The sequence below is a fragment of the Arachis ipaensis genome, chromosome B7 (genome assembly GCF_059453495.1).
Source record: "Arachis ipaensis isolate K30076 ecotype BB chromosome B7, ASM5945349v1, whole genome shotgun sequence".
Taxonomy (NCBI): domain Eukaryota; kingdom Viridiplantae; phylum Streptophyta; class Magnoliopsida; order Fabales; family Fabaceae; genus Arachis; species Arachis ipaensis.
This window is the reverse complement of record NC_142442.1, coordinates 31,765,903-31,778,649: the sequence shown is the minus strand read 5'-3', so window position 1 is coordinate 31,778,649 and position 12,747 is coordinate 31,765,903. Positions and strand designations below refer to the sequence as shown.

The following is a 12,747-nucleotide window of genomic DNA, read 5'->3' as shown; positions in this document are numbered from 1 at the left end:
GGCTGTGAAAGGACAGGTCATTGCAGATTTTTTAGTTGACCATTCGAATAATTTGAATGACCAGGGGGCAAATATAATTGACATCCATGTCGATTATTGGAAGTTATATTTTGATGGTTCGAAGCATAAGGATGGTGCATGAGTGGAAATTTTAATTATCTCACTAGAGGAAATTCCATCGGAATTTTTGTGAGTTAAAATATTCTTGCTCGAATAATATGGATGAATACGAAGCTTTAATTTTGGGCCTTGAAATTTTGATCGGAAAAGGGGCTTTAGAAGTTCAAATCCTTGGGGATTCTCAGTTAGTTTTGAAACAGTTGTTGAAGGTATTCAAATGTAACAATGAGAAGTTACAAAAATATTTAGCAATGGCATGGGAATTGTTAACTTCCTTTTGAAAGGTTTCATTAGTCCATATTCCGAGAATTCAGAATGAAATTGCTAATGAGTTAGCTCAGATTACTTCGAGATATAAAATAGGCCCTGAAACGCTAAGAAAATTGACAAAAATTTGCCAAATATTAGTGCCAGTGGATGAAAGAGAAGCTTTGTATTTGGATGAATGGGAAGATGATGATTGGAGAAAACCTATTGCTGAGTATTTAAAGAATCCCAGTATTCAAGTGGACAGAAAGATAAAGTTGAAAGTAATAAATTTTGTAGTAATGACTGATGAGTTATACAAGAAAGGAATCGATGGAAGTCTTTCGAGATGTTTAAGTCAAGCCGATAAAGATATTGCTTTAGGGGAAGTCCATAGAGGTATATGTGGTGCCCATCAGGCTGGGATAAAAATAAAATGGGTTTTACGATGAAATCATGTTTATTGGCTTTCGATGGTTAAAGATTGCATCGATTATGCAAAGGCGTGTCAAGAGTGTCAACGCCATGGAGTAGTGCAACAGATCCCAGCATCTGAGTTGCATACGATCATTAAGCCATGGCCATTTCGAGATTGGATTTTAGACCAAATCGGGTTAATACACCCTTCTTCGTCGAAGAATCATAAATTTATCTTGGTGGCCATTGATTATTTCACGAAGTGGGTCGAAGCTATTCCTCTTATAGAGGCTGGGCAAAATGAAATAATAGATTTTATTGAGGAATATATAATCCATCGATTTGGAATTCCTCAAACGTTAAGTACCGATCAAGGGACTATTTTCACTCGTCAGCGAATTAATAATTTTGCAGCTTCGAGAAATATTAACATGGTTACTTCAACCCCTTATTATGCACAGGCCAACGGGCAAGTCGAAGCGGCAAACAAAATTTTAATTAGTTTGATTAAAAACAGATTGGAAGCTGGTGCGATATTTTATAACCCACTAACTTACCGGTAAGTGCACCGGGTCGTACCAAGTAATACCTTACGTGAGTAAGGGTCGATCCCACGAGGATTGATGGATTAAGCAACAATAGTATTTGATAGGCTTAGTTAGACAAACAGAAAAGAGTAATTGAGAGTTCAAAAGCATTAAACAATAAAGAAGAGTTTGAAGACAGGTAGGTGAATAGGTGAGGAATAAAATATTGAGAAAGTAGTTAAGGCTTCAGAGTTATCTATTTTCTGGATTGACTTTTCTTATTAACTAATTTTAATCATGTAAGATTTAATTCATGGCAAACTATTTGTGACTAGACCCTAATTCCTTAGACCTTCCTAGTCTCCTCTAAAATTCATCAACTGCCAATTCCTTGGTCAATTAATTCCAATTAGAGGGTGATGATCAAATTCTAGTTTATATGCCACAAGAATCCTAAGTATCCAAAAATAAAGGGATTATATGTCACGTATCCCGTTAAATACAAACAATTAGAAATTCAGGATAATATGTTTTCAAGCTATTGTTCAAGTAAAGAGCTTTTCCAAGTTATACAAGAACTCAAATAGAACAAGGGTCATACTTCCGTTCCACCCAAATTCATAAAATAAAGAACGAAAACAATTATTGAAATATAAATCAAAACATGAATTAAAATAGAAAAATAATATGATCAATCCATACAATAGACAGAGCTCCTAACCTTAACAATGGAGGATTAGTTGCTCATGGAATATGGAATGTAAATTTGTATGGAATAATGTTGTGGAATGTTCTTCTCGAATGTTGTTCTGGAACCACCCTATTGGGATCCCTTTTATAACTAATCCTAATAATTTAAAAATCAAATTTCTAAAATTAAAATTAAAATAATATCTTTTCCTAAAATAAGATTTGAATTTAAATTCGTATTAATTAACAAGTCTTCAGCTGATGGGTGGGGACCACTTGATTTGTCCCTTCTGCAGCTTCTAATCTGTGATTTCTGGGCTAAGAACTGGGTCAAAACAGCCCAGAAATCGCCCCAGCGTTTTTCTGTGTTTTCTGCACGTGGCGCATGTCACGCGTACGCGTCGGTCACGCGTTCGCGTCATTTATGCAGATTCCAGTCCATGCATTCGCGTCAGGCACGCGATCACGTCATTGCGATTTCCTCCATTCCGCGCGGTCGCGTGAGCCATGCGTCCGCGTCGGTATTCGCTGATCATCTCCTTGGTTTCTTCTCTTTCTCTGCAGAAACTTCATCAAATCCATCCGAATGCTACCTAAAATGAATAAAATTGCAAAAAACTCAAAATAGCATCCATAGTGGCTAAAATATAATTAATTCTTAATTAAACTCAACAAATTAGATGCAAATTCACTAGGAAAAGATAGGAAAGATGCTCACGCATCACAACACCAAACTTAAACTGTTGCTTGTCCTCAAGCAACCAAAACTAATATAAGCTTAGGATGTGAATTTGCATGAGAATGAGAGTTCGATTAAGCCCATGTCTTCTCTTATAGTGGGGTTTACAACTGCAATCCTGAACAGTTTTAGCATCTCACTTTATCCTTTGAAGTTTAGAATGATTGGCATCCATAGGAACTCAGAATTCAGATAGTGTTATTGATTCTCCTAGTTCAGTATGTTGATTCTTGAACACGGCTACTTTATGAGTCTTGGCTGTGACCCTAAGCATTTTGTTTTCCAGTATTACCACCGGATACATAAATGCCACAGACACATAACCGGGTGAACCTTTTCAGATTGTGACTCAGCTTTGCTAGAGTCCCCAGTTAGAGGTGCCCAGAGTTCTTAAGCACACTTTTTTTGCTTTTGATCACGACATTAACCGCTCAGTCTCAAGCTTTTCACTTGACACCTTCACGCCACAAGCACATGGTTAGGGACAGCTTGATTTAGCCGCTTAGGCCATGATTTTATTCCTTTGGGCCCTCCTATCCATTAATGCTCAAAGCCTTGGATCCTTTTTATCCTTTGCCTTTTAGTTTAAAGGGTTATTGGCTTTTTCTGCTTGTTTTTTTTTTCGCAAGCTTTGTGTTTTTTACTGCTTTTTCTTGCTTCAAGAATCAATTTTATGATTTTTCAGATTATCAATAACATTTCTCTTTTTCATCATTCTTTCAAGAGCCAACAATTTTAACATTCATAAACTTCACTATAAAAAATATGCACTGTTCATGCATTCATTCAGAATTACAGAAAATACCACCACATCTAAGTAAATGAGACTACTCTAAAAATTAAATTCAAATTCTCATGCACTACATTTGTTCTTCTTTCTTTTTGATTTCAAGCTTAGTGGGCAATACATGAGACATCTTTCAAAATTAAAGCACTTAACAGAAAAATTAAACTATAACCTATGAATCTACTAATAAAGGATCATGCAGCAAACAAAGCAAACTAGCAGAAAACCAGAACATACATAATAAAAGCGGGAAGGAAAAAAAATGAAAGGAACTCAACCACCTTAGTTATCTGAGCGGTCATTTTATTCTTTAGGTTGTGCTCCTTTGTGAAGATGATTCGCCTCCCTTTCGGTGCCATAGGAATAAACAGAAAACCCTTAAGCGAAGCGTCAACACCAAACTTAAATGTTTGCTTGTCCTCAAGCAAATAAGGTCTGAAAATAGAAGAGACAAATATTAAGATGAAAGAAAAATAAAAGGATAAGAGAATAAGAGAGAATTAGGATTGGGAGAAGAGAGAGAGAAAGAAAACTGGGCGGCGCAAGCGACGCGTTCGCGTACGGCTGCGTACGCATGGGTCGCGCACTCTTCATAATGACGCGTTAGCGTCAGGCACGCATCCGCATGCCCTGGATTTTGTGCGATTCGCGCGAAGCCAGTCGTGCGCCTGCGTGACTTTCTGTTCGCATGGCTTGGGAGCCAAATTTGCATACGACGCGTTTGCGTCATGCACGCGCTCGCGTGGATGGCCATATGTGCAACTGACGCGAACACGTCAGTCACGCGTCCGCGTGACCAAATTTGTGCTTTTAGCACACTTCTTTCCCCAAGCCGGCACAACTCTCTGCCCAAACGCTCTTTTACGTCGAATTTGCAGGTCACGCGTTCGCGTCGGTGACGCGCCCGCGTGAATAGCAAACATCACAAACGACGCGAACGTGTGGGGTACGCGTTTGCGTGCGAAAGGCATGAGTCCAGCGCCACTCCCGCACAACTCTCTGTCAATTTTCATTGTTCACGCACACATGATTGATGCGTTCGCGTCAATGATGCTTGCGCGTCGTGTGTCCCCTTTTTTTTTTCAAATAGCTTGAGGTGTTCGGTTCCTATGATAAAATAGCTGCATGATCAGAAAATTAGTAAGAACTTAATAAAAACCAAACAAGTAAGAAAACTACTACTACGAAAAATAACTAAGGATACGAAATTATCGGGTTGCCTCCCGACAAGCGCTTCTTTAACGTCACTAGCTTGATGGTCAGTTCTGCTAGTTCAGCAGATGAGTGGACCTCTAGCGATCGATCTCGCCTCCAAGGTAGTGCTTCAGCCTCTGGCCATTCACTGTAAACTTCCTGTCAGAATTCTCTTCCTGTATTTCCACATGGCCGTACGGTGAAGCTCTGGTAACCACAAATGGTCTTGACAACCGGGATTTCAGCTTCCCAGGAAAGAATTTGAGCCTTGAATTGTATAGAAGCACTCTCTGTCCTGGCTCAAAGACTCTGATGGCTATCTTCTTGTCATGCAATGGCTTAGTTCTCTCCTTATAGAGCTTGGCATTCTCATAGGCTGAGTATCTGAATTCATCAAGCTCATTCAACTGAAGCATTCGCTTAATTCCTGCAGCTTCTGAATTAAGGTTCAGGTACCTGATTGCCCAGTAAGCTTTATGCTCCAGTTCGACTAGCAAGTGACAGGCTTTTCCAGAGACCAACTGATAAGGGGACATGCCAATAGGAGTCTTGTACGCTGTCCGGTATGCCCAGAGAGCATCATCAAGCTTCCTAGACCAGTCCTTTCTTGAAATACTGACGGCCTTCTCTAAAATTCTCTTAAGTTCCCTGTTGGAAACTTCAATCTGTCCACTTGTCTGAGGGTGATAGGGGGTTGCCACTTTATGACGGACTCCATATCTATGCAGAAGAGAGTCTAGCTGTCTGTTACAGAAGTGACTTCCTCCATCACTAATGAGTGTCCTTGGGATACCAAACCGGCTGAAGATATATCTCTGAAGAAAGCTCATTACCACCTTGGCATCATTAGTGGGCAAAGCCACAGCTTCCACCCACTTGGACACATAGTCGACTGCCACTAGAATATAGTTGTTTAAATGTGAGGGTGGGAAAGGTCCCATGAAATCAATACCCCATACATCAAACAACTCAACCTCAAGAATCTCCTGCTGTGGCATTTCATGGTTGGCAGGGAGATTTGTGGCTTTTTCACATCTGTCACAATGATTTACAAATGCTCTTGAGTCTCTGAAGAGAGTCGGCCAGTAAAATCTGCTCTAAAGGACCTTTGTAGCTGTCCTTTCACCACCAAAGTGGACTCCATACTCAGAACCATGACAGTGCCAAAGAATCTGCTGTTTTTCTTCATCTGAGACACACCTCCGGATAATTCCATCTGAACACCTTTTAAAAAGGTATGGTTCCTCCCAAATGTAGTACTTTGCATCAGTCAATAGCTTCTTCACTTGTTGCCTACTGTACTCCCTTGGGATAAAATTCATGGCCTTATAATTTGCAATGTCTGCAAACCATGGAGCTTACTGAATGAGGAATAATTGCTCATCCGGAAATGTCTCAGTTACAGCTGTGGGTGGTTGCACTCCTGCTTCAGGCTCAATTCTGGAGAGATGGTCAGCTACTTGATTTTCTGACCATTTCCTGTCTTTTATCTCAATATCAAACTCCTGAAGGAGCAACACCCATCTAATTAATCTTGGTTTAGAATCCTGCTTGGTTAGAAGGTACTTCAAAGCAGCATGGTCAGTATAAACAATAACCTTAGAACAAAGTAAATAGGACCTAAACTTATCAACAACATACACAACATCTAATAATTCCTTTTCTGTAGTTGTGTAATTCTTTTGAGCATCATTTAACACACGACTGGCATAATAAATGACATGTACAAGCTTACCATGCCTCTGTCCTAAAATAGCTCCTATAGCAAAATCACTAGCATCACACATTAATTCAAATGGTAAATCCCAGTCAGAGGGGAGCTATAATGGGAGCAGAGGTAAGGTTTGCTTTCAGAGTTTCAAAAGCATGCAGACAATCGGAATCAAAGACAAAAGGAAAATCAACAACCAACAGGTTGCTCAATGGTTTAGCAATTTTAGAAAAATCCTTTATAAATCTTCTATAAAATTCTGCATGACCCAAGAAACTCCTAATTTCCTTAACATTAGTTGGTGGTGGTAATTTTTCAATTACCTCCACCTTTGCTCTGTCAACCTCAATTTCCTTACTTGAAATCCGGTGTCCAAGAACAATGCCTTCTGTAACCATAAAATGGCATTTTTCCCAATTTAAAACAAGGTTTGATTCTTGACACCGTTTCAAGACAAGAGATAAATGTTTAAGGCATGATTAAAAAGAATTACCAAAAACAGAAAACTCATCCATAAATATCTCAATAAACTTTTCAACCATATCAGAGAAAATTGAAAGCATACACCTCTAAAAAGTTGCTGGAGCATTGTAAAGTCTAAATGGCATTCTCCTGTAGGCAAATACTCCAAAGGGGCATGTGAATGTTGTCTTCTCTTGATCTTGAGGGTCCACTGCAATTTGATTATATCCAGAATATCCATCTAGAAAACAATAAAAAGTATGACCAGCTAACCTCTCAAGCATCTGATCAATGAAAGGGAGAGGGAAATGATCCTTCCTTGTAGCAGTGTTGAGCCTCCTGTAATCTATGCACTTCCTCCATCCTGTGACTGTTCTTGTAGGAATAAGCTCATTCTTTTCATTCTTGATCACTGTCATCCCTCCTTTCTTGGGAACTACCTGTACAGGACTTACCCAAGGACTGTCAGAAATAGGGTAAATAACACCTGCTTCCCATAACTTCATTACCTCTTTTTGGATCATCTCTTTCATAGTTGGATTGAATCTCCTTTGTGGTTGCACAACTGGTTTGCCATCATCTTCAAGGAGGATCTTGTGCATACACTTGGTTGGACTAATCCCTTTCAAGTCACTAATGGTCCACCCAAGAGCTGTTTTATGGCTCTTGAGCACTGACATAAGCGTCTTCTCTTCTTCAGGCTTCAGAGAAGAGCTAATAATCACTGGATATGAATCATTTCCACCTAAGAACACATATTTCAGAGAAGGGGATAAGGGTTTGAGCTCAAGTTTGGGGGCTTCCTCCTCCTTGATTGGCGTGTTCATCAGCTCCTTTTGGGGTGGTAAATCGTCAACTTTAACTAATTCACACTCAGAAATAGGATCCAGAACATCATCAAGTACCTCAGCTTCCAGTACTTCTTGAACAAGTGGTTCAATAACATCTATTTTCATACACCCCTCAGAATCATTAGGGTGCTTGAGAGCTTCAAAAACATTTAGGACCACCTGTTCTTCATTGACCCTCAGGGTTAATTCACCCTTTTGTACATCAATCAGAGCTCTACCTGTAGCTAAAAAGGGTCTACCAAGTATAATAGAGGGTTTTACCTCCTCTTCCTTGTCTAATATAACAAAATCAACAGGAAAAATAAATGGTCCTATTTTAACAAGTAAATCCTCGACCACACCCACAGGTAATTTAATAGAAAGATCAGCAAGTTGCAGAGAAATACGAGTGGGTTTTACCTCCTCAATTTGAAGCTCTTTCATCACTGAAGTGGCATGAGGTTGATGCTAGCTCCAAGATCACATAAAGCTCTCTGAATGCCGACTTCTCCAATGGTGCAAGGAATGACAAAGCTTCCTGGGTCTGGCATCTTCTCAGGAAGGGTGTGTTGAATAATAGCATTGCATTCCTTGGTTAATACCACGGTTTCTTGCTCCTTCTAATTCCTCTTGTGGGTCAACAACTCTTTCATAAATTTAACGTAGAGAGGCATTTGCTCCAGAGCCTCTGCAAAAGGAATGTTGATCTGCAGTTTCTTGAAGACATCTAAAAATTTAGAGAATTGTTTTTCTTTGGACGCCTTCTGAATTCTCTGAGGATATGGCATTTTTGGCTTGTATTCAGGGGCCTTTGGTAAGGTGGGATAAGTGTCAAGAGAGTCAGGAAACGGGTTGTCTGCCCGCTTAGAAGGGGCATGCTCCACTTCTTCCTTCTTCTCCTCTGGAGCTTCCTTTTCAACTAGATCTTCGTTGACCTTGGTCTTAGAACCAGCCACCTTACCACTTCTCAATTGAATAGCCTTGCAATCTTCTCATGGGTTCACCACTATATCACCAGGGAATGTATTTGAAGACCTTTCAGGTAATTGCTTGCTCATTTGATCCATTTGCACCTCCAAGTTTCTAATGGAGGCTCTGGTTTCTTGTATGAAACTCATCATCATCTCCCATTTAGAATCTTCTTGGGATTTAGAATTTGCCTGCTGAGGTGGTTGTTGTTGCTGAGACTGAAATTGGCGGTTATTATGATTGTTCTGTTGAAAACCACCCTGAGAATTATTGTTGAAGTTCTGAGGTCTCTGAGGTTGATCTCTCCACCCAAAATTTGGGTGATTCCTCCATCCCTGATTGTATGTCTTAGAATATGGATCATTGTTGGGATTTCTAGGACCACTCCCCATGTAATTCACCTGTTGATAAGAAGGTTGAGCATAATCATGATTATCATTTTGAACAAAATTACCTGCCATGTCATAGGAGATTTCTTGGGGTGGATTTTGAGTGTTGATAGCTGAGACTTGTATGCCACCCATCTGTTGAGTAAGTAGATTTATTTGCTAAGACATAAGCTTATTCTGAGCAAGAAGAGCATTAACAGCTTTCACTTCCAACACGCCTCTCTTCTGAGAGGTTTCAGAGTTCACAGGATTCCTGTTAGATGAGTACAGATATTGGTTGCTTACAACCAATTCAATAAGCTCAATAGTCTCCTCTGGTGTCTTCTTCTTGTGCAATGAGCCACCTACAGAAGTATCTAAGCTCATTTTGGACATCTCACCCATGCCTTCATAAAAGATATCCAGTTGTGTCCATTTGGAGAACATGTCTGGAGGGCATTGCCTAGTCAGTAGCTTGTATCTCTCCCAAGCTTCATAAAGTGTTTCACTTTCCTTCTGTTTGAAAGTCTGAACCTCCAATCTAAGCTTAGTCAGCTTCTTTGGTGGGAAAAATTTAGTGAGAAATTCAGTAACGACCTTTTCCCAAGTATTCAGACTTTTCTTTGGTTGGAAATCTAGCCATAGCTTTGCTTTATCCCTCAGATCAAACAAGAAAAGCATGAGTCTGTACACCTCTGGATTCACTCCATTTGTCTTCACAGTATCACATATCTGCAGAAAATCAGATATGAACTGATTTGGATCTTCATGAGGAAGTCCATGATACTGGTAATTTTGTTGTACCAAGGTGACCAATTGTGGCTTCAACTCAAAGTTGTTTGCATTTATAGGAGGCACCACAATACTTTTTCTATAAAGATCCGCAGTAGGGGCAGAATAAGAGCCAAGCACTCTCCTCTGTTGATCATCCCCATTCGGATTTACCACATTGGCATTAGCATTATTATTTGCCATAGTGGATTCTGCAGCCTTGCAAAGTCTTGCTTGTTGTAAACGTCGCCTGAAAGTTCTTTCAGGTTCAGGATCAAAGTCTAAGAGATGTTCTTTATCTCTGTTCCTACGCATAAACAACCAGAAGACAAGAAAATATGGGACTCTCTACGTCAGAGTGTAGAGAAGTCCCTGTGAGGTAACCTGTATAAAATAATAAAATAAAAATACTAAATAAATAAATAAATAAAAATTTGAAAATTTTAAAGATAAAAATAAACAGGAAAAATAAAAATAAAAATAAAAATAAAAATAAAAATAAAAATAAATAGAGGACACCAAACTTAATTTCAGAAATTAAAGAAAAATATTAGTGCTATTTTTTTTATTTATTTAAATAAATTTTTTTAAATAAAATTAAAATTAGAACGCCTAATTTAAACAATCAAACAACTAATAGTTGTTAATCACAGTCAATCTCCGGCAACGGCACCAAAAACTTGGTGCGGTATTTTATAACCCACTAACTTACCGGCAAGTGCACCGGGTCGTACCAAGTAATACCTTACGTGAGTAAGGATCGATCCCACGAGAATTGATGGATTAAGCAACAATAGTATTTGATAGGCTTAGTTAGACAAACAGAAAAGAGTAATTGAGAGTTCAAAAGTATTAAACAATAAAGAAGATTTTGAAGAAAGGTAGGTGAATAGGTGAGGAATAAAATATTGAGAAAGCAGTTAAGGCTTTAGAGTTATCTATTTTCTGGATTGACTTTTCTTATTAACTAATTTTAATCATGTAAGATTTAATTCATGGCAAACTATTTGTGACGAGACCCTAATTCCTTAGACCTTCCTAGTCTCCTCTAAAATTCATCAACTGCCAATTCCTTGGTCAATTAATTCCAATTAGAGGGTGATGATCAAATTCTAGTTTATATGCCACAAGAATCCTAATTATCCAAAAATAAAGGGATTATATGTCACGTATCCCGTTAAATACAAATAATTAGAAATTCAGGATAATATGTTTTCAAGCTATTGTTCAAGTAAAGAGCTTTTCCAAGTTATACAAGAACTCAAATAGAACATGGGTCATACTTTCGTTCCACCCAAATTCATAAAATAAAGAACGAAAACAATTATTGAAATATAAATCAAAACATGAATTAAAATAGAAAAATAATATTATCAATCCATACAATAGACAGAGCTCCTAACCTTAACAATGGAGGATTAGTTGCTCATGGAATATGGAATGTAAATTTGTATGGAATAATGTTGTGGAATGTTCTTCTCGAATGTTGTTTTGGAACCACCCTATTGGGATCCCTTTTATAACTAATCCTAATAATTTAAAAATCAAATTTCTAAAATTAAAATTAAAATAATATCTTTTCCTAAAATAAGATTTGAATTTAAATTCGAATTAATTAACAAGTCTTCAGCTGATGGGTGGAGACCACTTGATTTGTCCCTTCTGCAGCTTCTAATATGTGATTTCTGGGCTAAGAACTGGGTCAAAACAGCCCAGAAATCGCCCCCAGCATTTTTCTGCGTTTTCTGCACGTGGCGCATGTCACGCGTATGCGTCGGTCACGCGTTCGCGTCATTTGTGCATATTCCAGTCCACGCGTTCGCGTCAGACACGCGATCGCGTCAGACACGTGATCGCGTCATTGCGATTTCCTCCATTCCGCACGGTCGCGTAAGCCATGCATGCGCGTCGGTATTCGCTGGTCATCTCCTTGGTTTCTTCTCTTTCTCTGCAGAAACTTCATCAAATCCATCCGAATGCTACCTAAAATGAATAAAATCGCACAAAACTCAAAATAGCATTCATATTGGCTAAAATATAATTAATTCTTAATTAAACTCAATAAATTAGATGCAAATTTACTAGGAAAAGATAGAAAAGATGCTCACGCATCAGAAACAAACCTTGAACTTGGCATGAGACTTTAAGTCAAGTTTTGTGGGCTTATCGAAACTCACCAAGAGGATCAACAGGTACTTCTCCTTATAAATTAGTATATGGTCATGATGTAGTTTTGCCTTTAGAAATTAATCTCAAAACATTGAGGATTTTGAGGCAAGATGAGTTGCCAGTTGATGATTATTGGAATGCAATGTATGACGAATTAAATGATTTAGACTCCGAGCGTGTTTCGACTCTTGAGAATATGATTCGACAAAAGAAAAACGTTGTTCGAAGTTATAATCGTCGAGTAAAAGAGAAATGTTTCAGTATAGGAGAGTTGGTTTTGAAAGTTGTATTGCCAATGGAAAAGAAGTCAAGATTCCTTGGCAAATGGTCCCCTACTTGGGAAGGACATTTTCAAGTAATCGAGTTGTACTCTGGAAATGCATATCGAATTAAAGATATTGATTCTGGGAACGTGATTAATTCAATAAATGGAAAGTATTTGAAGCAATATCGATGCATGCCAAATCAAGATTAATAATATATGTGAATAAGTCAGGACACAAAAGAGTCATTACAACATATCAATGTTCTCAAGAGGTAAAACATGTGGTGCTAAAAGTTCTGCTAAGTCTGAATAAAGTTGAACTCTCTCATTGTCTAGGGCAGACAGTGCTTCATTTTGCTCATACTCTTCATTCTGGGCTTTGTCAAGTTGTTTTTCACATTTTTCTTGCTTGGATTCGATAGTACAAAGTTCCTTGAAGAGCTTTTGTTGTTTGTTTTGGGCTGTAGCCAAGGGTATTTCCA

At 38.5% G+C, this 12,747-nt stretch overlaps 1 protein-coding gene across 1 annotated transcript; it reads left to right on the top strand.

The window, feature by feature from the left end:
* The first annotated feature begins 218 nt into the window (after positions 1-218).
* LOC107606921 (uncharacterized) lies at positions 219-12,475 on the top strand. The gene is made up of 4 exons (XM_016308924.1): positions 219-329; positions 435-765; positions 850-1,311; positions 12,063-12,475. Exons 1-4 carry the CDS (start codon positions 219-221, stop codon positions 12,473-12,475), a joined length of 1,317 nt encoding a protein of 438 aa, XP_016164410.1.
* Positions 12,476-12,747: the final 272 nt, after the last annotated feature.

Excerpts from the sequence above, each read along its gene's own strand:
- LOC107606921 (XM_016308924.1), top strand. The coding sequence starts at position 219 with ATGGATGAATACGAAGCTTTAATTTTGGGCCTTGAAATTTTGATCGGA. Across the intron at positions 330-434 it reads TTTTGAAACAGTTGTTGAAG|AATGAAATTGCTAATGAGTT; the intron begins GTATTCAAATGT and ends CCGAGAATTCAG. Across the intron at positions 1,312-12,062 it reads TAAAAACAGATTGGAAGCTG|TTTTGCCTTTAGAAATTAAT; the intron begins GTGCGATATTTT and ends GTCATGATGTAG.